At 37.3% G+C, this 24,469-nt stretch overlaps 1 protein-coding gene across 3 annotated transcripts in view; it reads right to left on the reverse strand.

The window, feature by feature from the left end:
• LOC140935371 (tyrosine-protein phosphatase non-receptor type 13-like) overlaps positions 1-24,149 on the reverse strand; it is a 33,831-nt gene extending 9,682 nt beyond the window's left edge. The window contains exons 1-21 of one of the 3 annotated variants that reach the window (XM_073384919.1): positions 23,671-24,146; positions 23,047-23,225; positions 18,143-18,187; positions 17,528-17,596; positions 17,019-17,109; positions 16,148-16,227; positions 15,677-15,753; positions 15,377-15,563; positions 14,124-14,228; positions 12,386-12,436; positions 11,182-11,247; positions 10,340-10,408; positions 9,236-9,312; positions 8,720-8,817; positions 7,486-7,661; positions 6,185-6,244; positions 5,868-5,949; positions 5,221-5,276; positions 4,517-4,768; positions 1,947-2,003; positions 299-380 (exon numbers count right to left, since the gene is read on the reverse strand). In XM_073384919.1, the coding sequence (XP_073241020.1) occupies positions 299-380; positions 1,947-2,003; positions 4,517-4,768; positions 5,221-5,276; positions 5,868-5,949; positions 6,185-6,244; positions 7,486-7,661; positions 8,720-8,817; positions 9,236-9,312; positions 10,340-10,408; positions 11,182-11,247; positions 12,386-12,436; positions 14,124-14,228; positions 15,377-15,563; positions 15,677-15,753; positions 16,148-16,227; positions 17,019-17,109; positions 17,528-17,596; positions 18,143-18,187; positions 23,047-23,067 (1,801 nt within the window). In that variant the 5' untranslated portion in view covers positions 23,068-23,225; positions 23,671-24,146. Of the gene's footprint in view, positions 1-298; positions 381-1,946; positions 2,004-4,516; positions 4,769-5,220; positions 5,277-5,867; positions 5,950-6,184; positions 6,245-7,485; positions 7,662-8,719; positions 8,818-9,235; positions 9,313-10,339; positions 10,409-11,181; positions 11,248-12,385; positions 12,437-14,123; positions 14,229-15,376; positions 15,564-15,676; positions 15,754-16,147; positions 16,228-17,018; positions 17,110-17,527; positions 17,597-18,142; positions 18,188-23,046; positions 23,226-23,670 lie in introns of all 3 variants that reach the window. The other 2 variants (XM_073384921.1, XM_073384920.1) reach the window with 2 other exon arrangements.
• Positions 24,150-24,469: the final 320 nt, after the last annotated feature.

Consider the following 24,469-nt stretch of genomic DNA (forward strand, 5'->3'; position numbering starts at 1 on the left):
GAGTAGGAATATAATTAACCAGCAATATGAGAATAAATTTTTTAGTGTTCAAATCTTAACTGTTTGAGGCTACGAAAACAGAGGAAGTTCCTAAGGCTACACTGAGAAGTGAAACAATCATGGTAAATGTCTTTCCCACAGTTGATCATGAAAGAGGTAGGTAAAACTTCTCAGTCAATTTATAGCTCACTTTCGAACTTTTCCTCCACATTTTCAAGGAATGTAGTGCTTTTTCGATCTATTTGAAAGTAAGCATTTGTTCAATCACTGAATCAATTAGTAGAAAAAAGTTTCAAACCATTGTGTATTTTTCCCGATGCTTCTGCGGCTCCTCCTGGAAGAAGAGACTTCACGTAAATGCCATCGAGTTCAGGTCCTCCCTGAAATTTGAAGGAAGAGAAGCATACAATAAGAATGAAAAAGAAAACATATATAACATATTATAGAAAGAATAAGAAAGACATGTACAAGAATCAAAATAACCTTAGCTATTTAACTAAATTATTCGACTGGATAAAGCAAAATATTACGAAATTTTTGCATTGTGCCCATGATTCGAGTTAAAGCTAGTGCAGAAATAAAGAACCGTTAATATCGAAACAGTTAAATGGTTAAGAATGAAGCGTTTTTAAGGAGGACGCAGACGTGTTATTATACCAACTCTTTCAGGTTTTTTTTTTTTTTCAACATTGTTGTGGACCGAAAATCAAGGTTATTTTTGTTTTTAATGTCGCCAGTTATTAATTATTGATGACGTGCAGGAAAAAAAAAAGAATTGAAATAAAGAGTTCATCGAGAAACCCCGCTGTTCAATATCCAAACTACACTTTCCTGGAAAACAATATTTCACTAAAATAACAATGCACAACTTCAATATTAAGAACATTTTAGTTATCACATATAAGAAAGAATTTAATCCTTCTTAGAGCAAGAACTATGCTCAAGTGACAAATTCTGGGGAATTTCTGTGAGCTACAAATCTCTCGAACGTAATGGTTGTACATTGCGAAAATCTAATTTAAAGTTTTCGTGGTTCTTATTAAGTTCAAAACACGTTTTGTAAATTATTCAAAACTTAGAGGCGGTATAATAACACCTGTGTTTAAAAGGAAATCGCCATTAGATTCCCAAGAGCTCTGAAGATATGAGATTTGTAGAAAGTTTCGGCGAAAATGATGATTATTATTAGTCTCGGCCTCTCAGAGGCGTGGTATGAAACAATGTTTGTCTCAGCACCAAACTAATGTTCTTTATCTAGATTGACTAATGGACTCACTGTGACAAATAGTTAATGATTTTTTCGACAACTTAGTTGTGGTTTTCTTTTTAGGGCCGATGAATCGGATGAAAATGATTGTGGCGCCTTCCGAAAGAAAGACCCTCAGAATTGCTAATTCCTGAATTATTAGAATAGCTACTTTCTGAGATTTGTGGAGAGAACTGACATGATTACATATTGTTCGCCTACATTTTTGAAAACGTGAATTCGTAAGAGACCGTTTTTTTTTTCATCTATAGTGGACCCTCTATATAACGAAGTCCTCTTTTTAACGTTTTACCCCCGTAATAGTAAAATATATTGAAAAGAACCTCGATATAACGAAAACTCGTTATAATGTTTAAATTTTGCCAGCCCCTTGGCACTTCGTTATATCGAGGTTCCACTGTATTGTTATTTTTACAAGGATTGGTTCAGTAGAGACAAGAGGCACTTTACTCTCTTTTTGGACAAAGTTTTACTTTCAAAAATGCTAATTTCTGAATCAAGTCAATATCAAGAGAAAAAGTTTCCTTGGAAGAGTAATATAGCTATAAGAATCACCTAGTAATTTCTTAGTTCAAGTCAAAAAGTTAGTTTTTAAAGGCATCATTTTTTTTTTGTATAACGAAGGTGAAATATAAGAGCCTACTAATGTCGTATCTCCAGAATTTCAAGTCAACCTTACCGTTACATTAAGGCCGAAACTTCCGTTGAGTTTAGGAATTTCAATAGGAATGTACTCCTGAAAAAAATATTCACATTAGTCTAGTTTCACAAAAGTTGGACAAAAAGTATGACTGCGATTAATGAAGTAATTTACAGATTAATATTTTGCAGTCAACCGAAATTTTACGCCCTTTGTAAAAAACTTCAACCCTCCCTTATTTTCAACACGGAATGTATATTTTCATGATTTTTTTGTTTATTTATTTTTACGTACATAAGTATTTATTAATGTTTGCCTTATTGTGTCTTCGTGTGTCTGCAACAAATAAAGATAAAATTTATAAATACAGAGCTTGCGTCACTGACTCTTATTTAGAATTTACTGTTGCGACATTTCAGTAATCTCCTCGCACCTGCTAAAGAAATGCGTCAAAGTGGGTTAAAAATGATTGGCGCTAGATAAACTAACAATATCGCCTTAGAATATAACGCATGTGATAACGTCATCCAATTTTGGCACAGCCTGACAAAGTCTTTGGAAGCTAATTTACTTGCAGACGAGAGGGGAAGTTTAAATTGTTTTGTTTGAGGTCAAACGTGCTGGCTTGATGACAAGTTCATGTTAATTTACACGAGATATAATGCAAAACAGAAGTTCGTTTTAGTGGTACACGAAGTTTATTTTACTATTTCAAGATATGCTTAAGTAATAGCCTAATTTCTAAATTTCTCAATCCTTTTTGCATTAATATTCAGAATCTAGAAACTACTCAATTCAGCTGTCTACCCAAAGGACTGATTTTTTTTCTACTGTCACACTCGATATTGTTGCACAAATTACATTAGCTTTTCTTCGTTTTCAAGCATGGCTGATACGATACAGTGAACTGGGATTACTTCATTTATTCAACGGGGGTCAATTCAATAATACTCCTGCAAGTGTAATTTTCACTTGTGGCTATTGTTTTGAACCATAAAACAAAAGCTACACTTGTAAATTAAATTTGTAAAAGCTTTATTAAATTGACCCCAGCTTTGAAGTACAGTGTCTATTAAAAACAAGGAAATCCTTTAAAAGAACTCCAAATACTGGACTCCAATTATTTTAAGTTATTTAGTACTCGACAAATTTAATTAATATGTTATAATCGGCATTCTGAGTATCATGTCTATATGAAACCCAAACGGTCAAAGTTGATGACCGTTTTCAAACTCTTAGTACTGCGTATTACTCCACAAAGTTCCGTGAGGTAAAACCTAAGCACATGACTTCTGACTGCCTTAGGTATATCAGTCACACGCAAATACAATGTACAATACACAAGCATACCAATGTTATAAATAGGTATCATGACGTGAAGGTAAAGAAAGCATGTCATCCCCTCCGATATGTTTATAACATTTCTCATCCTTTGCTCGTTAAATTTTAAGCTTTTTGTACCCTTAGCTCTCTCCTGAGTTCATGCCTGATCCTGTATAATTTATATTAAGTTATTAACAACTGACTGATCTAAAATGGTTGGGTTTCTACCCAAAAATCTCCTCTAACAATAAACTGAGTTGAAATCTGATGGCAGAGACTACATCCATACTTATTGGCCGTTAAGTCAGTTTCTAAACAGTAGTTTCCTTCTTGGTCTTAAAGAAGCTAGTTGCTCTATAGATTAGGGACCTTTTTTCATCAGCATCTCTAATACCATCTTTGTTGTCCTCGCTAGTATTTACTACTTGATCTTTCCCTTCTTCAACGTGAATTTCAGTTCCTCCTTCAGCTAAAAATTGCGTATTGTCCCCAGTTTCAATTAATTCGATGGAACTTTCCTCATTCTCCTCTACCCCGTTATTTTTATGTGTCACTTCCTTTGCTTCTGGCATGCTCAAAGTTAGAGCCTCTTGTACTAAGGGTGGGGACTCCTGGAATGGTTCCTGCGGAGTCATTACTTCCGCAGACCTCGAGGGCTTTTCAATAAAAGACTTGTCGCGAATGAATAATTCTGGAGCTTGGGGGCCACTTAACAACAAAGTTTCAAGTTCATCCCTTATGGCTTCGATCTCCCCCACGTTAAAAGACTCCGAAGTCATTTCACTAAACTCGGAATCAAAGTCGCTTTCACAGCAAGAAGATTCTGACTCTTCAGAATTTTTTACTGTTGGCGGGCTGGGAGAAAATAGAAACGATTGAATCTTTCTGAAAAAGCCAGCCACATTTGAATCATCATTAACTGCCCCGCCTTTTTGTTCAGGTGTACTCAGTAATTGTGAATTTTCATCTATCAAGGGTTCCTCTACACTGTTTTCCCTCTGGTTTGCTAGCCACGTGGGGCTGCTCTGTTCCATAATAATCACGTTGGCTTCCTCTCCCTTACGTGTTTCTCCCTCCCTTGGCAAATTATTCCAAAGGTCTTCCCTGCTGTCAGTCACAGCTGCAGCCTCGAGGGAAGCTTTGCCTCCCATTGCCAATTTCTTTTTCATTGCTCTTGCCCTGATCTGAGCGGAAACAAAAGCAGTATTCCCCCTGAAGGGTTGAACTACTGTTCCCTCCTCATTAAGTCGTTTTGTTTGGTCTAAGCTAGTTGTACTGTTACTCACGGTAACTATGTCTTCAATCTGCTGACTTTGACTTGGAACGAACTGCTGCTGCATTGAGGAGTACTGCGACTCTACAGAGGGTTGTCGTTGCATCATGGACTGCATCTGCTGCTGTCTATTCGGCTGATAAAAGGCTGACGCAGCCTGGGTTCCTGGCATTGCCGGCTTTCCGTTCGGCGTGGCTGGCGCGGCGACACAGCTTTCGATCAACAAAGTGCAAACGTAAGGAGCTGTCCGCAGAATGTTAACCGCCTACAGAGGTAAAGGAATGTGACAAAGACAACTAGTGAACAACCATAACCAAACATTTCTTTGTAAGAAGTAAAGGGTTGTGGCAAAAACAACCAATTAACAACTATAACCGTACGTCTCGTAATTGGTAAATATACCCATCCACAACTGACAGGTTTACTAGCAACATTCCGGCCCGCAATGTGCCGTCCACTCGAACCTGGATTTTTTTGAAACCTCATATTTTGCAAAATATGCAGATATGTATGATATGTTTGTATTCTCAGCAGTTCACGTTATGTTATTGCCTCGTCAAAAGCCTTCTTCGTAATCGCGTTTAAAATTTGTTTACGTAACCAGTCAGTTACGCTATTCATTGCTAAAAAAAACCTGTATCCGCCCCCTGACAAGTGTATTTAAACAGAGGAATTGTAAGCTTCTACATCAACCTGTGCATTTTCAAAGTATTTTACCTCTTGTCTTGATAATCCTTCGAGACTGTGACCGTTGATTTCCAAAATTCTATCACCTAGGACGAAATTCACCAAACGTCATCTTCGATATTGAATAAATAATAACCTTTAAGTAAGACTAAAGTAAATAACAAAAAATTAGGCTGCCCCAATTTTTGGCTTAAGACTCAACTCCCTCAGAGTTTGCAGGCTCGTCTCTCATCAAACAAGAACTGTCAGAAAAATGGACGAGGCAAAGGAAGTGTCCTCTGAACTTAATAATCCATCTAGCTAAAACGTCTAGCTGTGGAGAAGTGTCCTCTGAACTTAATAAACCATGCATCTAGCCTAACCATCTAGCTGTCAGAACAGCTGATCATCCAGATCATCTGTTAGAGCCCCGCAAGGGGCTTGGTGCGCTATCTCGTTTAATCGTTACAAAGTTGCAGTGTAGTGGTCGATTAACGAGGTAGCATTTCAACCTCGCTCCCAAGGCTTTTAGAGAACCCTTAGAAAATGGATGGGGCCCTCCTATTGAATAAAGGCAAATCTCTGGGGACAAGGTTGGTCAGACCATTTCTAAATAATAATAGTAATAATTTTAGCAATGATAATAATTAGAAGAAGATGAAGAAGAAGAAGAAGAAAATATTGATTTCTTAACGCACCTATATTGATTTTTCCGCTGAGAGCGGCTGGTCCTTCTGGGGCCATCGTCTTCACGTAAATTCCTCCCAGCTCTATGCCACCCTGCAGATTGAACGTTGATATAAGCATCTGAATCCCAGTGGTCATAATGAGAAGGGGGCAAAAAAGTTTCAATGAAACTAAACTCGACCATATAATAAGTATGTTGACTTTCAAAGGAGCCTTAACACGCAAATCTTTACAAAATTAATGCCTTTTAATACATATTTTATACTCATTTATTTACTGGGAAAACATTAAGGACTTCATATTATTTTACCAGATGCTGTGTACTCACGATTATATTAAGGCCCAGACTTCCCTCGACTTTCTGTAGCTGAACAGGATGAACACTGACCTGATGTAGATAAGATGGAAAGTGCAAGAGTAAGTTTTATTGACTAGAAAATCTAAAAAAATAAGAAATTCTATAAACTTGAGAATAATTGGCCAATAGAAGTAATTATGAATTACGAAACAATGTAAAGTTTTAGCTTTTAAATTTGTTCAATGCAGTCAATTCCCTTTATAAATTAAACAGACGGTATCAGTGTTGTGAGCATAATTCACTCTCCCCAGTGTCAACGCAATTTTTTTCTTCTTTTGGCTGGGGGGATGGGAGGGGTGGAGGTGGAAACTACACCTTTTGACCTTTATTGCGGGGAAATAAATTTTTACTAAAATATTATTCATTTTAATTTATGTCTAAACAGTGTAGCCAAGGAAGCAAACATTTAATTTTGTGGCATAGTCATAAAAGAAGGGATTTTTGCCTCAAGAAGAACAATCATTAAGGCCAAATTCTACAGCGTTTTATCGAAAACAAGATTCTGTAGTGAGAATGAAGTTTCATTTTCCTTGGGTGAATGTTCGTTTATGAGAACAGAGTATTTTGACGAGCATTATCTGGCCAATATTGCGTTGAATTTGGGGAACGCTTAAATTCCGGGGGGACCGAACTTTAGAATATCCCTAAAACTGGTATTGTAGAAGTGACCCGTATGTTGCAATCATTTCGATGAAATTTGCTGTCGTGCTTGCAAAAGCAAAACAAGTAATGCGCGCAATTTTCAGTCAATACATCTAGTGTAAAATCAGGGAGCAGGAAGATGAATAGAAATAACGAAGGCAGTAACATCAAGAGTTGTTTGGAAACACGCAACTCAAAACTCGAAAAAATAAATAAATAATCTCTGTTGATAATGATAATGTATTCATTTAGATGCTGCAAATGTTTCTTTATTGTCTCGAATGATTATCGTTTCTATATAGTTGAGTCGAAAATTTATTGGCATTATTCGTCTTTCTCTAAGTAAAAATCTTTTTTTGACCACACGAAAATTGGGATGTTTGTGTATTTTTCTGCAATGGTTACACTTTCATTTTATCGGCTGATATTTTGACGCAAATGAAATTTCAGTATTTTCTGGTAATGAAGGGCAATAGGCGTAACCGCTATAATTTATGATATTGAGATATACTCGATTTGGTTAGCATTGTTCAACTAAAGGTTTGTGAAACGATCCAGACCAGAGAAATGACAAAACTTTCCAATGCAAATATTGAACGATTCACGAAGTTATCCTTAAAAGGACTGACCTGGACCGGTTGATCCTCTGGCACTGGGACAGAAGAGCCATTGAGATGTATCGCAGGACCAATTCCTTGCGGCTGTATGACCGCTGACTCGTGCCCAGGTTTCTCTGCTGTCGAAACTGGCATGCTTGCAACAGAGTCCGTTTCGTCCGTCTTGACAACACCGTTCATCCTAACAGCTGTGAAGTTGAGGAGCAAAATTTAGCGTTCAAGACGCGAGCACAATTCTTTTAACACTAGGGAGCCTCAGCAACGAAGACGACGGCAACGAGAACTTCAAAAAAACAATAGATTTAGATTGGTAAAACAACAACGTTGTACGTGCAACCCGCTTTTTTTTTTTACATTTCTTTCGTCACTGCACGACTACGACGTGCACGTTTTTCTTGAGGACGTGAACACAAGACATTAACACAATATTTTTCTTTTCCTGAGCTTCGACACAGTCTTTTAGAATTCAACTCCAGAAAAATTGGTCTACATTTGACCAATTGAACGAGATGGCATGAGAGCGATAAAGTTTGAAGCAGCGCGAATTCACTTAGTGTGAGTGACGTTTTCATAGCCGTCGCAGTCGTTGTTGCTTAAGCTCCCTACCATCAGAACAGGGGTGGGAGGTGTAACCACACAGCTGAGTTTGAAACTTTATAACTTGAAAACTCTTTGAGCAATGTCCACTAGTAAAAACTTTTCTCCGCAAGCGTTGGAATTTGAAATTTGAAAGTCTTTGGTCAAAATCATATAATTTTCCCTAACAAAGGATTGTTGGCAAGCAAGTTAGGCTGGCCTAAATGTTGAGTTTTAAACTGATGTTGCAAACATAAATTTCTAAAGGCAGATGTTTTAAGATGGTTTTAGAATATTCCTTTTTCTTTTGCTGAATATTTTTATAGCTTATAGTTATTTTCCGTTATGATGAGAATCGAACTTGGAGGATCCTATATGGCAGCCATTTTTAATCACGTGACATAATCCCAACATCGCGCACAAGATCTGATGGTGTTGCGTGAACAACCTCAACGTGTACCGTAATTTTAGTCCTAGAGGCCTTGCAAATATCAACGTCGAATCTCAGTTTAATATTTTCTAAAATACTCAATAATATTGGCTTAATAAGCATGGAGTAAATGGAACTAGAACCAATCCAAATCATCAAGCAAGGAGACGAGATAGTCATGTCATGATCGTCAATATAAAATAGTGTTAACTGCAGAGTGATCAAGGTATCAGTGTTTACCTCCATCTCTGGGATATTCCTTTAAACTGGTCAACTTCATTCCCATCATCATTTGGAACTTGTAGAACGACGTACACATTTTAAGCAAATATCTCGACCTAGCAAAAACGATCAAGAATGTAAAACAAACAAACTTAGTAAGCTTAGCAAGAGGCTGACGCAGTAAAGCCAATACAGTCTTATTATTCAGGTGGAAAAAATTGCCAGTCCTATTCACTTAAGTTGCCATTGGGTGCAGCCCTTTTTTTTTTCTTTAAAGCGAACGTCAGAAAAACTTTGCGGTGTCTTGCAAAAATTAGCTTTTTACGTTGTTGCAAATTGGCTTTTATGCAACTGAACCCTGTAGTACTGATCCATTTTCGCGGCAAATTAATGTACTCCTGGCAAGAAAAATTGAAGCCAAAACTCCAGCTACACTGATAACTACCCTGTTAACAGTACGAACGACTGCAAGTAGAATCAGGTACAACAGCGTCCTCGGTATCAAAATGTTTTGCTGAATTCTCGTAGACTTACTTCTTGTAGCTGCATGTGTACAGGACCATCTTGGACGTCTCAGGATCACCGTGCGCTTCGATATAAAAACGTCTCCGCTAAGGAAAAGAACGAGAATTAACCTCGTCGCAAGAAATTGCCCATAACAATAGACCTGTTTCGAGGACAAAATGGTGAAAAGTATATACGCTAATTTTATGGAAGCGATTTATTATTGACTGTAAACTGCATGAATAATATTAGATTGATTTAATCATTGAACACAACATGGAAGACCTTATTCACGATACCCGCCATTTTTGTTCCCGCTTTCGGATTAATCAGTGGCGGGTCCAGGGAAGGGGCCTGGGAGCCCGGCCCCCCTTATTTTTAGACCAAACGGGGGGCCGAAATTAATTTTTTGGAGACCGGGATCCCCTCTTATCCCTGAGTCTGGAAGACCCCCCCCCCCCCCCCCCGCCTTATCTCAACGTCTGGATCCGACACTGTTTAAGGGATAAAAGCAATGTCACGTGGTATTTCGTGGGGAGGGCGTAACAAGCGATAAAATTTGCCAGTATGTGTAATCGCGTCTTGTATCAAAACAAGACGACGAGTTAGTTGGGTTAGTCAACGAGTTAGTCGAGTTAGTTGGGTTAGGTTAATCACTTCCACTCATAACTTGCCATTATCGTCTTTAAGATGAAAAGTTCTTTATTTTCTCAGTTGTCTAGAATAAACAAACTCGACCACAATTTTTAGTTTATCGGTAGATGTTGTCACTCGTTTAATTTGCCCCCTGACGTTGCTTTTGTTCCATCGCTCCTTAAGCGCGTCGCTCCGGCGTCGTGATTAAGGTCTGTTGAAACAGCAAATGCGCCAATCAAACGCGCAAGCTTCGTTTCCGCAATTCCGGAAGTGACATCACCAGACCCAGTCTCCGAGCCGGTGGTCAGTACATTGCAGGGGGCAGTTACTGAGCTTGACCTTCAAACATATGTCCGAATGAGACAAAACCTTATTAGACAACTATCGACGAAAAGTAAAATAACAAAAACAACCTTTAGGTAACGTACATACGTTACGTAGTTACTAAACTAAGACATTCAGGTCCAAAAATACAAATAAATGAATAAATATACTAACGTGGAAAGCCATTCTTTTGATGTTCTGCCACGGATGACGAAATGTTGGGCTCTTAACGATCCCTCTTTCCTTAAACATACGAGAATATTGTGTTATCAATAAATATGAGGAGGACAAACACAATTATACTGGTTATTAACAATACATGCCTTAATCCTTCTGGGAAATGATACGAGGGATAGTCCAAGTTACATAGACTGTTTACTTCCCATTATTGTTCACTTACCCTATTTATTCGATTAACCGCCCTGGGCGCTTATTACATTTTTGGACTTTGAGAGTGGGGCGCTTATTCGAGGCTGGGCGCCTATTAAATTTTCACCATTTTCAGTAAGTTCAGTATGTTTATTTTTCAACAAAACAATGAATGGTAATAACAAAACGCGAATATGTAACAAAACAAGGTTTGAGATGGCATGAGGCCCTTTAAAAGTGGCGATTTTGACGAAAATGTTGATTTTGGCGAAAAATCCCCAAAGCCTTACCTACAAGTCAAATGAGGAGGCAAAGAGACCCTTTTTGAAAGTGGCGATTTTGACGAAAACGGAAGCATGCGTAGCAGTCGTCTCCGTTTCCTTTAGACCAAGTGGGGTAAGCACGCCTTGTTTCTTCCGCTTGGCTCCATATACAAAGGAAACTGGAACGACTGCTACGCGGGTTAAAGGAAAAGTTTTGATCCTGAGTGTTTCCAATTGATAGTGTTTTTGACTTTCACACACCTGCCACACTAAGTACTTAGTAAATTTGGGGGGATGGTGGTAGGAGGGAGGGGTGGAAATTGCTTGCCTATAATTTTTTATCCGTTATTACGAATTAGATGACAAAAAATAGGATAAACCTACCTCGTAGACAATAAGACCTCGTACACTTATTCCTAAACTAAAACCTCCTCTCTTGTCTTTTTTGTACTGCAAAAAACATAGTACACTGGGTTTTGAGCATCAATCGCATACCGTTTGGAGTTTAAAGAGCGCCAAGAAGAATTTGGAAGTATACATAATAACGCCTTTATCGTTCAAATTATCCCTACTTCACCAGGCCTGCTAACACATATCGGAAGAATCAGTGAAGTACACAAGTTTAAAGCATTGATTAACTTAAATTAGCTTTGAGAGTTTTTCATTCCTTTCCCGGCTTAAGATGAACTTAACAAATTGGCCTGCTCCCAATGTGTGGGTCTTCATCAAATCAAATCAAATCAAATCCTTTATTTAGACACGTAACACCCAGGAGCTCCAAAGTTCTCGTTAGAACGTGTACGTGTGCCCAAACAAAAAAAATGAAAAAATAAAATAGTAACCTATACATTACTACTATTAAAATACTATCTATAAATAGATCTACAAAATGGCTAAAAGCAGAATCTAAAACTAAAGCTATTTACAGAAATTACAACCCTTATACTACTACATGAGAAATTTCTGCAATTTGATTGGCTTAAAGCAGTGGTATTTCAGCTTAATTTGAAATACCTACATGTGAAAATTACAAACCTTTTGTGGGTAGTAGTATAAACAAATAATAGCATGATTTGTACGTGATATTTGGCATAAATACCACTAGTGATATTTCAAAATTGACTCAAATTTCACTCGCCTAACGGCTCGTGAAATTACGTATAGCAATTTTGAAATATCACTCGTGGTATTTATGCCAAATATAACTACTAATCATGCTATTACCTATACTTACACTTTAATTAAGCCATGTAAGCTTAAACGACGCAATGCTAAAATGGTAGAGCAATGCAGCGCTAACGCAGAGGCCATGGGTTCGAATCCCGTGGAAGTCCCGAATTCTTTTTCAGGTTTATTTGTAATTGCGTAAATTGCAATAACCACTGCGACGATCATATCTTCGTTTAAAAATTTGCATTTCCGCAGTTCACATCATCTTCAGAAATCTTTCCATTAGTAAAGAATTGTGAGTCACTCTATAAACCATTCTCATTACCGCAGTTATAAGAAATTGGTTGGATTTCCTAAAGAGGGTTCTATTAAGCTAGTTTTTAATTTAAGTGAGCATCAAAAGAAATCTTCCTGTTACCTTGGACACCTTGTTGAAGATAATCCCATATTCCTGTAGTTTCTGTGCTTCCTGAAAAATGGTTAAGCGCAAGGAAAGTTTGTTTGATTAAACTTTGTTTACAATGAACAGAAGTTTAACCGAACATAGCGGCTAATAGTTAAAGCGAACTGGGTTTGCAGTAGAATTTCTGAATATCGCCAAAGAAAACGTTAGAGAGAAAGGAAACTCTGCTGCATTCCTCTTTGGCCCTAACAAGGAAACAGACGCGAATAGCAGTTTCTCCTTTCGTCATATAGTTAGCCCCGGGGGGTACTCAACAAAGTTTTATATGGGGAGGCTCCCCCCAGAGGTAAGGAAGTAAGGAAGTAAGGAATATTTATATATGCACGCACGGTTGTACAGATTCATCAGGCATGAAATATAAAAAATTTAAAAAACTGTAATTACATTTACTGGGTTTCGCTAAATAGAGTATTAAAATTATTCAGTTAAGTATATACGAAAAAAAAGCCGGTTTTCCATGAATGGCGTGCCTTACTTGATATTATAATAACTGTGCAAAAGTGACTTAGAATTAAGTAGGGATTCTGCTTGCCTTAAAGTTTCAGGAAGACTATTCCACAAAACAGCACCACTGTAGCGTAAACTATTACGGAGATAATTAGTGCGTGGCTGTGGAATAGTTAATTTATTTACAGAATCTCGAAAAGTGTATGAAGCCTGACAAAGGTACTCCATCCTGGAAGAGCCTCCCCGTATAGACCATTATGGTCCCCCTCCACAACCCCGGGATATTAAGACAAGAACCATGTCTTCATGGTATTTCACAGTTTTCAGACGGCCAGCATTCGTATACTTCAGATTGGTTACCCAAAAAATTCCTGAAATCAAAATGATAAATATTAGGTAGTAACAATATTTTTCGAGGGACAAAAAATAAAGTACGGAAGGCTTAGTCCACATTACGGTTTCTACTTCACTCAATTGATTTTCCTTCCTATCCTTAATTCTCCAGAATCCATCTTGACTTCCTGTTTATCGACATTATACTAAATCAAAGTATACAGGAATCCCGGACGCTTTATAGCTATCAAAAGGTTTGGAAGGTTACTGATAATAAAACAGAAATGATTTACCTGTGCGTCTATCTGACTTTTGCCGTTTTGGAATGCATTTACATTTTCTTCGTTAACCTGTTTACAGGCCCTTTCAGCTTCTTAAAAATTGTCAAAATACGTCGCGAAAAACACAGAAAATAAACTAGGAAAAACGTCTGTGGACAGGCTATCTTCAAAACACAGTCGCTTCAGACTCTTCAGAACCGTCAAGTATTAACTATTTTAATAGTTAATACTTAAAAATCTCACGGAGAAGAAGTGTTAGGTTACATAATAATTGGAAATTGAGACGTTTTAAAATGTCGTCTCCAGGTTCTCACGCGTCTGAAGCGATTATGTTTTGAAATCTAACGGAGAAACTGTCTTCGCTTTAATGCAAATTCCTTCCAAAACGGCAAAACACAGACAAAGACGCAGAGGTAAATCTTTTTTTTTTTTCATATATATTTTGTAATAGTACAAAAGGAATAGAGCGTCCGGGCTTCCTTTGCAAACTACGCATGTACTACTCTTGGTTTCGCTCTCGACTGATGAAGGTCCAGCGTGGAGCAAAGGAATGCGGCTCTTTTTGCATGCTAAGTAAACTAAACTGCCAAATGTTTACCCACCTTTCCGTCGCTGGAATAAGGCATACTAACCTTCAAATACTCTATCTCAGCCTGAGCATCACTGAGACCCGTATGAGTCTTGTGCATTGATGGAAGTTGTTTCTTGATGGAAGATGCTGTCAGTTTGGCGATTGCCTTGAAAATAAGACAAGCGAGTATCAAGATATCAGCCCCCCCGTTTTTTTTACGTTTTACAAAGGTGGACAAATCCTTAAGATCTCCTTTGTCTCACAACACTTAAATGTAAAGTTCGTCGAGATCGAGCGCTTTGTGTTACGGCTCGCCCCCTTCAGTATATTTGAAGATCAAAATGGCCTCCATTAATGGTAGGACGCGCTGATATCTCGACGATCTCACGGGAAAATAGGGGACTGTGAACAGTCTATCGCTATCTGAGAAGGAAATTCGTCGGGTCGAAAATAGTAAATAGTTTGCTATAAATGAGAAGTCCCTTAAAATGGGTATTTCAGACGAAATCGAAGTCTCGGCGATCGCTTTTGATGAAAGACGATCTTAGAGATTGACAACGTGTGTAAAGAAATCTGCCATAAACTGAGTGTGCTGCACGTTCAGAGTTCTTGTTTTGCTTACAAAACATGTTGCTTTTCATTTATTTTCTCGTTTCCGTCGTGGTCGTGGTATCGGGCGTGCCCCGATATCGATGAAATTAATCCATAGTAATTACTGAATCTATTGACATCGGAAATTGAGTGATGAAACTTAAAGATCGAAAGAGTTGTGAGTATCGATTGTCAATGGTAATCGTTTACACGATTAATACGATTTCAGATACATTTGAGCAAGTAATTGAAAGTCTTACCAACTGTAATTTTTTCTCTTCCCAAAAACATTTCTGTCGTTCAATTGCTGCTTTTCCTCTAACATGTCTTAATTTGTCCAAAATACTCTCTCTTTGAAAAGTCTGATCAGTTGAAACCCGTGACACGTGGACAACGCCCTTTAAATAGCCCTCTATAATCTACGAGAACAGACGCGCACGCGGATTCGTTGAACAACGTACATTTCTTGATAATGCCGACCTTTAAAAATAGCAAGAGATCCTACCACTTTCCCCGTTTTCCTCGTACATGCAAAAACTATAACACAGAAAAATTCCGATTGCCTCATAATATTGCAGGTTCTCCTCAGGAGTAAGGGAGGGTGGGTGGGAGCTTACTTGAGTATGAGTGGGAGAGGGAGAAGGTGGGGTGGTTGCTTGTTCGAATTAATACGGTATGTTCGGCTTTTTTAACTCTATTTCACTGTACTATAAGGTTGCTTACTCTCTGGGGAAGATAGTGCTCAGGAACGAAGTAGTCGGATCCATGCAGGGTCTGATTGTAATCTCCTACTTCCGCTTGTAGAGCGTAGGAAGCTAAAAGCATCGCTGTTTCCTCGTGGACATAAATCCCTCCTTCTAAGACATCCTTTCGTAACTGAAGGTAGTACAAGTGCCGAGTACACTGTTGTCTAACGCAAAAAAAAACGCAACATATTAACTACTTTAAGATGAAATAATCATTCAAACAAACAAAAACACTTTTATTAATGAAAGTGAAAACTTTTAATTCTTGGAAACTTACTGTAAAAGACAAATGTTCTCCACGTAATACTTCACACGGAAGAAGATCGTAAAAACCAGCGATGAATTGCACGAAACCTGTACAGAAAAGAACACTATCAATAACTAAGAACAAGAAATGTTTATCAGTTGAAGGTACACTACACAACAATTTAATAACTGCTTCATTACCCATTCAAAATATTTCTAAGTTCTTAACAAGCTTACCTAGTACGTAACTAAATAATAGACAGATTTAACAACAGGACGGGAACATCAGTTGACAACGGGAAAGCCTGCGGAAAGGACTAAACGCGACTTCCCGTCCCCAATTTGCCGCTCTGCCATTGGTCAAACCAGTTGTGTAATTTGCGCGCTCTGTTGTCAACTAACGTTCCCGTTCTGTCGTGATCTGTTACTAAATCAGCCTAATACTCGCTGTGGCGCAACTTTGTTGTAGGGTTAAAAACAGAATAAATGACGAAATACTAACATCGTCTTTCCAGAGATGTGGAGCAAACTTTGCAAGTTTCGATAGTTTTTCGCTGAAGTCCAAGAACTCGTGTTCTCCATCTGTCACAAAGCAGTAAATATGTTACAATTTTTAAGCCCATAACTCTGAGAATCTTTGGATTGGTTTAGATTTCAGTAAAACTGCCCAACTACCCTTTCCCGAAGCCAACATTTTGTAATGAATGAGAAGTAAGTGACTCGCAGTAGTCACTAGAGACGTGATGAACAGTAATGAGAGCCTCACCGCTTTTCAGGGAATACAAATTTTACTTTTATGCGACGTTTTCACCGCTGCAGCTGTCATAGTATCTTAAACTCTCTACTTGAGGAATTGAAGGGTGGCTGGAGAACAATTACTTCCGGTCCTTGCCTAAATATTGAAGGAGTGACGTCACGTTTAAGCTGCTTTTGCACAATTTAAAATAATCTTGGCGGTCAACGATCGATACTGTGTTTTTACAATCTTTGGAATAGAAGATGAACTTTGAAAGCTCGGACAATGGTTAATAACCAAACACACTTTTCTGATTTGTGATCAGAAAAATAATGCCCTTTCTGGGGTAACTTTGTCGGTTAAAGAATTTAAGTTCAAGCATTCGAACAAAGATTCAAATAGTACTTTTTGTGATCGCGCGGCAGCCATTTTGTTGAAAATGGATATCTGTCGTTAAGGTTTCCAGATATGGTAAAAGTGAATATTCACGAGCAACTGAACGCGAGTTACACGTTTCAACTCCTTATGAGTTTCTGATAGTACTCAGTATCTCTTCAGTTCGTTGCGCGGAATTTTAAACTGAGCTATGACAAGTCTGTTGTTACTACTCAAGCGCACACTTCGTTTTATTAATCACCTTTTATGATCATAAGTCCAAAGAATATGGTTTCTGTAAGACCAAGATGTTCAGTGATGACATTGTACAAGTCTTGACCAGTGGCAGAAGCCTGCAAGAAAACGTGCCTACTTATCAAACAATTTGCCCCCTTAAAAAAAAACAAAAACAAAACAAAACAAAAACAATCAAAACAGTCCGTGGAGACTCATCTTTCTTTTCGTTTCTCTTTTTCTACTCATTGCCACAATTTGAGAAGAATCTATAACAGTTTGATAGCTTGCTTTCTCGTAAAAAAAGAGCCTCTCGCCTTTTATCCTTCCTCATAATAAAATAAATACGTAAATGAATAAATAAAAGCAAAAGTGCATCATTTTAACTTAGTACCCTATTGTCAAAATTTTGAACATTATGCTTTGTCATGTAACAAATCAAGCATCTCCCACATGACAGATTTTGGATATCATTAATCAATTTGTCCTTAATAAACATGCATTACCATTGCATGTCAAATAAACAGTAACTGTTACCTGAACTCGAACATTTAGTCTTTCTCCATTTAGCAAGACAACGTTGATCAACTTGTCACCCTCGCCGATCTGAAAGCAAAGCATATGATCTTGTTAAATCTCGTCCATCTTATACCGTGTCCATATTTTTCTTGGGCAGTGCTACTAATGAGAAGTAGTAGAGAACTGAAAGTGATTTCAACTAGGAAGAGAAAAACACTTAAAATTGTTGACAAAGGTTGTAAGGTGTTCTAAGGCAAAGCAAAAAAAGTGCTCAAAACGACAATAAAACTATGACGCCTTTGTAAATATACGAACATGTATAGACATTGCAAACTACCCGGAAGCTATCACATTGCCATACCAAGTGCAAAAACCAAGAGCCTGAGAGTGAATTAGTGGCACTATTCAATAAAGTTATCGGGAACTTTTGGCCAACTACGCAAGTGCAGTTGTAAGTAACATAAATGTGTTTCTCGTGCGAGAAGAAACAAATTTTCTTCGTGCAGGAAGTACTAACAATTCATAAGAGGACGTGCGTGAGCCAGAAATCGATAGGAAAAAACTGTAGCGTGCAAGAAAGAAGAAGGAAGAATGAAAAAATAAAAGAACAAGAATAGATGAAAGGAAAAGTACCAAAACGCCTGCCTCCTCGCCCTTGTCGTCTGCTCTTCTTCCCGCCTGAGTGGCACAGTTACAGAAGAAATATTACAAGTTAGGCATTGTTTAGAGATGTTAATATGAAGAGTATAAAGTTGTTATTGGACCTGAAAAGTCCTCAATTAATTCTCATGCACGAGTGATGTCACCCTGAAGAGACAAAGCATAAGTTATAGACTTAAAACTGAAACTAGGAAGATCAAAGCCATACAGATGATAAGAGAAGATAAAAAAACAAAGAAGAATAAGCTCTTCATCGACTAAAAGGTCCATACCAATGAAATAGAAGTTATGCAGACAGAAAAATTAGTTTTTTTCTCTTCCGAGATTAAGCATGCGTTCAAGTTTTAAAACTTAAAATTGTAAATTTTTCATGAAGATGAGAGGGGAAAAAAATGGAAAAAAAGAGTATATAACCTTATTAGAGAGGAGCTAAGCTGCTCCGTAGAAATGTTCTTATTAGCTTTTGAAGTTTAGGAAATGATTATTTAATAATATCAAGGAAATAAACTACTGATGAACTTAGAAAACGGATACCTGAATGTAAAATAAATGGAATTAAAGTCATGCAGAATGTTTGATAATATATTCATTATTAGTAAAGGAAAAAATAATATTTATGCCAGAGACCTTTCTAATGAGATTTACAAATAAAACCGAGAGAAGAAACTGAGTACGAATGTGTTATGGAGTCAAGAGTAAATGTCAATTAAACTGTTTAATATATGGACGAGTCATGCTATTAATAGGTGTAAGTACTTTTTTACCGGTATACTTTACACGCTACACAAATTGACTGAAATATTATGGGATATGGCGCAACTGGCGACCTGTGAACGCCCTCCTGAGGGAGCGCGAGGGTAAAAACTTTACCTTATATATTAGCGATCATAAAATTCACTTTTTTTGTTTACCTTGTTAGACCTACAAATAAAATGTATGAGAAGAACCATAGAAAAACGTTGAGTTTATGTACAAAACGCAGGAAAGAATGAAAAGTCTCCCACATTGATTTCGATATGAGTTTGAACATAGTCAAAACAACATGCTTACATTTGTGCCAATGTGGGTGCTAAACAAAAATCTTTATGAAATATTCAGTATCATAACATGTTAGTAATACATCATCTTAAGCTAAAAAGGAATTTGCAAGGAAGTTGGCGTATGAAAGGCAAATGAAGGTTTTGAGCTGTTGGAAATGAAGACGTATATTACATTAGATAAACTAGTATGTTTTTATTATTATATATTATTCGAAGTGCATCGAGAAGAAATATTATTAGGCTGATTTTATGAGTCAAAGCAAAGGTTATTTAATTACATGCCTGGATTGTTCTGGCATTTTGGCAAGTGAATGAGTGTCTGACCAACAGCGTCTGAAAAATTTATCCTAAGGAAATATCTGCTTAACTAACCATGAAGAAAGTGAGAATAATAGAAACGATCACTCAACATGGATTCTTTTTAAAAAAGTAAGAAGTAACTTAATTAACTCTCTCTTTTACTGGCTATTTTTAAACATTATAACAATTGTCGGATTAAGATCACTTCCAAGAAAATGAATGTTGATAGTCTGGCTTCAAGGATCAAGGACCTAATATGAAAAATTCCATTTAATGTAGAAATTAATTAGCAAATAATTTCGATGAAAAAGTTTTCAAAGGGCATAAACAATAGATAAAACTTGAACTTTGAGCAAAATGCACCGTACACTGCACTTCTAATTAGTCTCTTCCGTTGCAAATTCCCCAGCAGAACCATCGGCAACTAACCTTGATGTTTTTAAGTAATTTGAGATCTTTTTCCAAGATTCTTAATTGTTTTATTAGTTAAGAGTGTCCAATTTTTAACCTACTAGGTAAATAGGCAGTTGTCCCTTTCGTAAACGGTCGCTGCCATTTTTAAGACACTTAGAAAATTTTTGACCTACTGTTATTCCGAGGAAGCGTTTCTATTAAAAAGAAAGAAAATGGCAACCCAGGGTCGAACCAACTGATCTCTCCCCCTTACCACTAGACTATCACACCGACCCGCCAAAATTCCCAAAAAATTAAGTACAATTACACCAAATAATAACGTGGGCTTCAACTTCGTTTTTTCTATACCCTGAGTACCAGAGATTTTTTCTCGCGTGTGACGAGCAGCTTCGTTGACCGCAGGCCGACACGTCTTCGACCGAAGGCCGAAGACACGGGTGGCGAAGCTTTTCGCGCGGGTCCCTTTTTAAGACTTGACCGAAACCGGAAACCGCGCATGAAAAGTCTCTGGCACCTAGGGTATTCTCTCTAAGACTATTCAAAAACGTATTATTTGCCTTATTGTAACTCAATCCAGGGAATATGTTACATCTACCATGACTAAAGACTTGGTTACCAATGGTGGCATCGACCTTTAAAAATGACAAAGACCGTTCACGAAAGGGAAATAGGCGGTAAACAGAGACTACAATCCAGTTAAATTGGAAGTTGCCTGCATATAACTTCAACTGTAATTCTCAAGGATATTGAGAACTTTAATTAGTCTGTCAAGTCTGCAAAAGGTAGTTGGAACAATCCCAGACTTAAACCAGGCATTCATTGAAAATGTAAAATAATTAAAAACTGGCCAAGGTCAATTGTGGGAGCCACAGCTAGTTCACATCTTGTCGCCTGTTGTTTGACATGAAATGAACTGTGATTTTGACGTGTGCTTGTTCCAGTATTCGACATTATATAGTGCTTCTGTGCAAAAAAAAAACGTTTTGAACATAAAAGAACGAAAAACTTCCTATTGGAAAGTAAAACTTCATCTCTGCAGTTTGACCGTAATTGCCCTTTTGCCGATGGCTCCAAGAGAATTCAGGCCAATTGACCTCAGCATGTACGTATAAGACGACCAAGTATTTAGAGGAAATTTTATTTCTCAAATAAGCTGTTTTGCTGAGAGGTAGTTTGTGCACTCCAAATTTTAACAGCCTTATTTCCAAGATGTTCATTAACTTCTCTTAGTTGCACTCGAATCTAATCTGGACCATAAATATTTAAATCAAATCAAAGAGATGCAGACGGAACTCGTTTAGTATTACCTTCTGGTCAAAGACAGATTCCTTGTGTGCGTTTTAAAAAAGTTGTGTAAAATCTATCGTTTATTTATTTATTTATTCATTTATTTACAATATGGTTGGTGTACATATAGATACTGCTTATGAGTTTTTATTTGGTATCCAGAAACCCCTAACTAAGTAATAAGCTGCATAGGGTTAAGGACATTTGATGATATTTGTTAAAAGCTGAAACAAAAGCACACCAGGTATATAAATTGCAGATCAGTTCATACCAAACAGAAAGCATAATCAATATGCTTAATTTATTATTGAAACAAATTGGGTTTATTCCAATGCTTAGAATTGATTAACAGTAAATTCAACTTCACTGCCAACCCGTATATAACATTTATTTTCAGTTTTTGTTTTATGTTCCTGCGTAGTAGATACGGAAAAAGAGAATGAACCATCTTAAAAATAAGCACGTCTTATAGTCCTTTCCATCCAGCGGTGTAGACTGATCAATTTAGCTTCAATAAAACATTTCAGAAAGTCGTTTCAGATCTGACCATCAAGTGTTATGTTCATGCCTGGATGATCGCCACGGGAAAGCTTTGAAATGAGATTAGGACCAAGTCCTGCAGCGTTTTTTGAAAAATGTTGTCGTGGCGTTTCTCCACTTGTGGTAAAATGCGTCAAAATAGATATAAAAATAGTTCCCAATTTGCTCTGGTAATTTTCTCACAGCACGAGTCGTTCCGAATTCTTATGCAGTACATCAATGGGAAATGTAATTTCAGTATGGTCAAAAGATCCGTTCTGCAATTAACACTAAGGATAAGACAAGATAAAACCCACACCTGTAGGAGCAGATATCGCTCTACTGTTCGGAAATAACTGGTCAGGAATTACATCATTCTGTTTATCTAATCAAAGTATTAAAATTTTACACATGCGGCGATTATTTTGTCGACACTTTTTATCCCGGGACGAAACCCTTCCTTTGCTGACCACACCATTCATCCACTCTCTAGAAAGTTTTCCGTTTAACTTTCGTTTTGAGCAAATAACCTTGAAATCTTCATTACACTTTGTTGGAGGTTTTAAACGACTGAATTTTTCAACAAAAACCGAAACTGAATAAATGCACAATTAGTGGAACCTCGATATAACGAACCTCTATATAACGAAGTCCTTGGTAGATAACGAACATTTTCTTTACCCAAGTAAAGTAATAAAGTATATGAAAAAGAACGTTGATATAACGAAACCTCGTTACAGCGAAGAAATTTGGCAGTCCCTTAGCCCTTCGTTAACAATGAGGTTCCACTGTACTACAAGGCTCTTTCGTCATTTTCCTTTTCCATCCTTTAATGTGTTATAGGACTTTCTGAGCAGTTCGCCGTAAAATGTATTGCGCTTAAAATGAAAGGCGCTATAATTTTTTCGTCCCCAAGGTACTTTTCAGTCAGTAATCAATTTGTAGAAACTTTCCTTGCTTTTCAGTTTATGTTATCTACACTATATATAACACGCTGGTTTACAAGGCATAAAACTGCCTTGACTACGGGGTTACTAAGAGGGTACGTTACAGGGGATAAAAACATCCATACGCTAACGCGAATGGAATTAAAAGCAACGTGTGCGGACATAAGGTTTCGGAAGTGGTGTACTGAATATCTTCTTAAGGTTAATTTGACGATTAAAGGTTTTCTCTTTCAACGCTCAAACAATGAGGTGAGGTTTTTAGATCATCCCTAATGGGGAAGTGTAGCTGAAAGGGGTTGTATAATACCTCATAACGAACGATAGCTCAACAGAATGATGAGTACAAATAGCACAATATTTCTCCACTTACCACTGTAGCCGCAGAGTTCATGGGAGATGTTCTCAGCACTTTTTAAATCTTAGGAGAGAAGGTCGTTCTTCCTTTTTGCCTTCATTATCGTATTTGCTACAATTGTTGTTTGTTAAGCCAGCTTTAGTCTATGCTTACATTTCCAGTGGACGATTGACCAAACACGGGCAAAAAAATGTCTAAATGAGTGGAAAAAAGAGTATTCACATGTTACCTTAAGTACAATGTACATATATGCAGTTGTCTGTTTGTGGAACAATTTTTCAATAATATTTTATCTTGTTTAGGCAAGAAATTTTCATTTTGTTGAATTCATCTCAAATAGACGTTGCTTTTGTTTTGGTTTTCAACCTGCATTTTAATTTCGTCGCGAACATCTTGCGACAAATCGAGTTGCATCCATTTCGCAAACGGCTAAAAGAAAAAACACCTACGAAAATATTGCAAAAAAAACCTACAACATTAACCAGAATAAAAAACAGAATTGCCAAATTGTAAATTCACAACGTTGAAATATCTCATGGTGCACTATAGTATTGTCAAAATAAGGCAAACACGTTGAATCTATATTCCCTGAAAAACAGAGATAATCGTAATCGCGTTTTTCACTAAAATGTAACTCACCTTATTTAGACGAAACACGAGTTTAGAAGCCCTGAATAGCTGTTACGCTGACGAGCTTTGATGTGCGCGATTAAATGTCGCTTTGATCTTAGGCAAATCTATGAACGACAGGTCGGCAGGTGAATCAAACCAAGCCTTATGCAAATTAGTTGTCAAGATCTCCAAATGCATAATTTTAAAGTCTGTTCTAAACTTCCTTTTCAGGCATTTATAAATCACCTCATAAATTAAAAAGCCCAAGAGTGGATCACCGTCTTGCGCGCGCCTGTTTAGATAAAAAGGAACAAGCCAGGGCAAAATTCATTTCCCACGCAATAATTGTCTATGCTTTTATGGCGGTGAAATAATTCACTCTTTTATTAAGAAAATTTGCATTTCTTCATAGTGAGGAAGGAGTGTTATTCATATTTTCAATTTGTGGTTAGTTATTGCTTCGGATTGTTGAAATACGTTTTTCAATCACAGAGGTCGCTTGCTGGGGGTTATTTATAATTTATAGCTTTTCTCCAAAAGACTTCGTGTAAAGAATCCCGAAAGATGTTGGGATTATAAAATTCAAGGAATTAGCGGTAAGACTAAATAGGGAAAAAGGGCAACCCTGGTGGAAACAATGGGAAATTTTATTCATGGAATTTCCTCACTGTGTTAAGCTAAACTAACAGAGCTTTTGGTTTCATCAGAATATACCGTACTGATGAGAATCAGAGTATGGAGAAACAAGCTTAGTCAGTTCCTGCATGGTATCACGGATAAGTCGAACGAGGGTGGAGCGGATTAACGAGTATAACTGAAGACAAAG

The sequence above is a fragment of the Porites lutea genome, chromosome 4, assembly GCF_958299795.1.
Source record: "Porites lutea chromosome 4, jaPorLute2.1, whole genome shotgun sequence".
Taxonomy (NCBI): Eukaryota; Metazoa; Cnidaria; class Anthozoa; order Scleractinia; family Poritidae; genus Porites; species Porites lutea.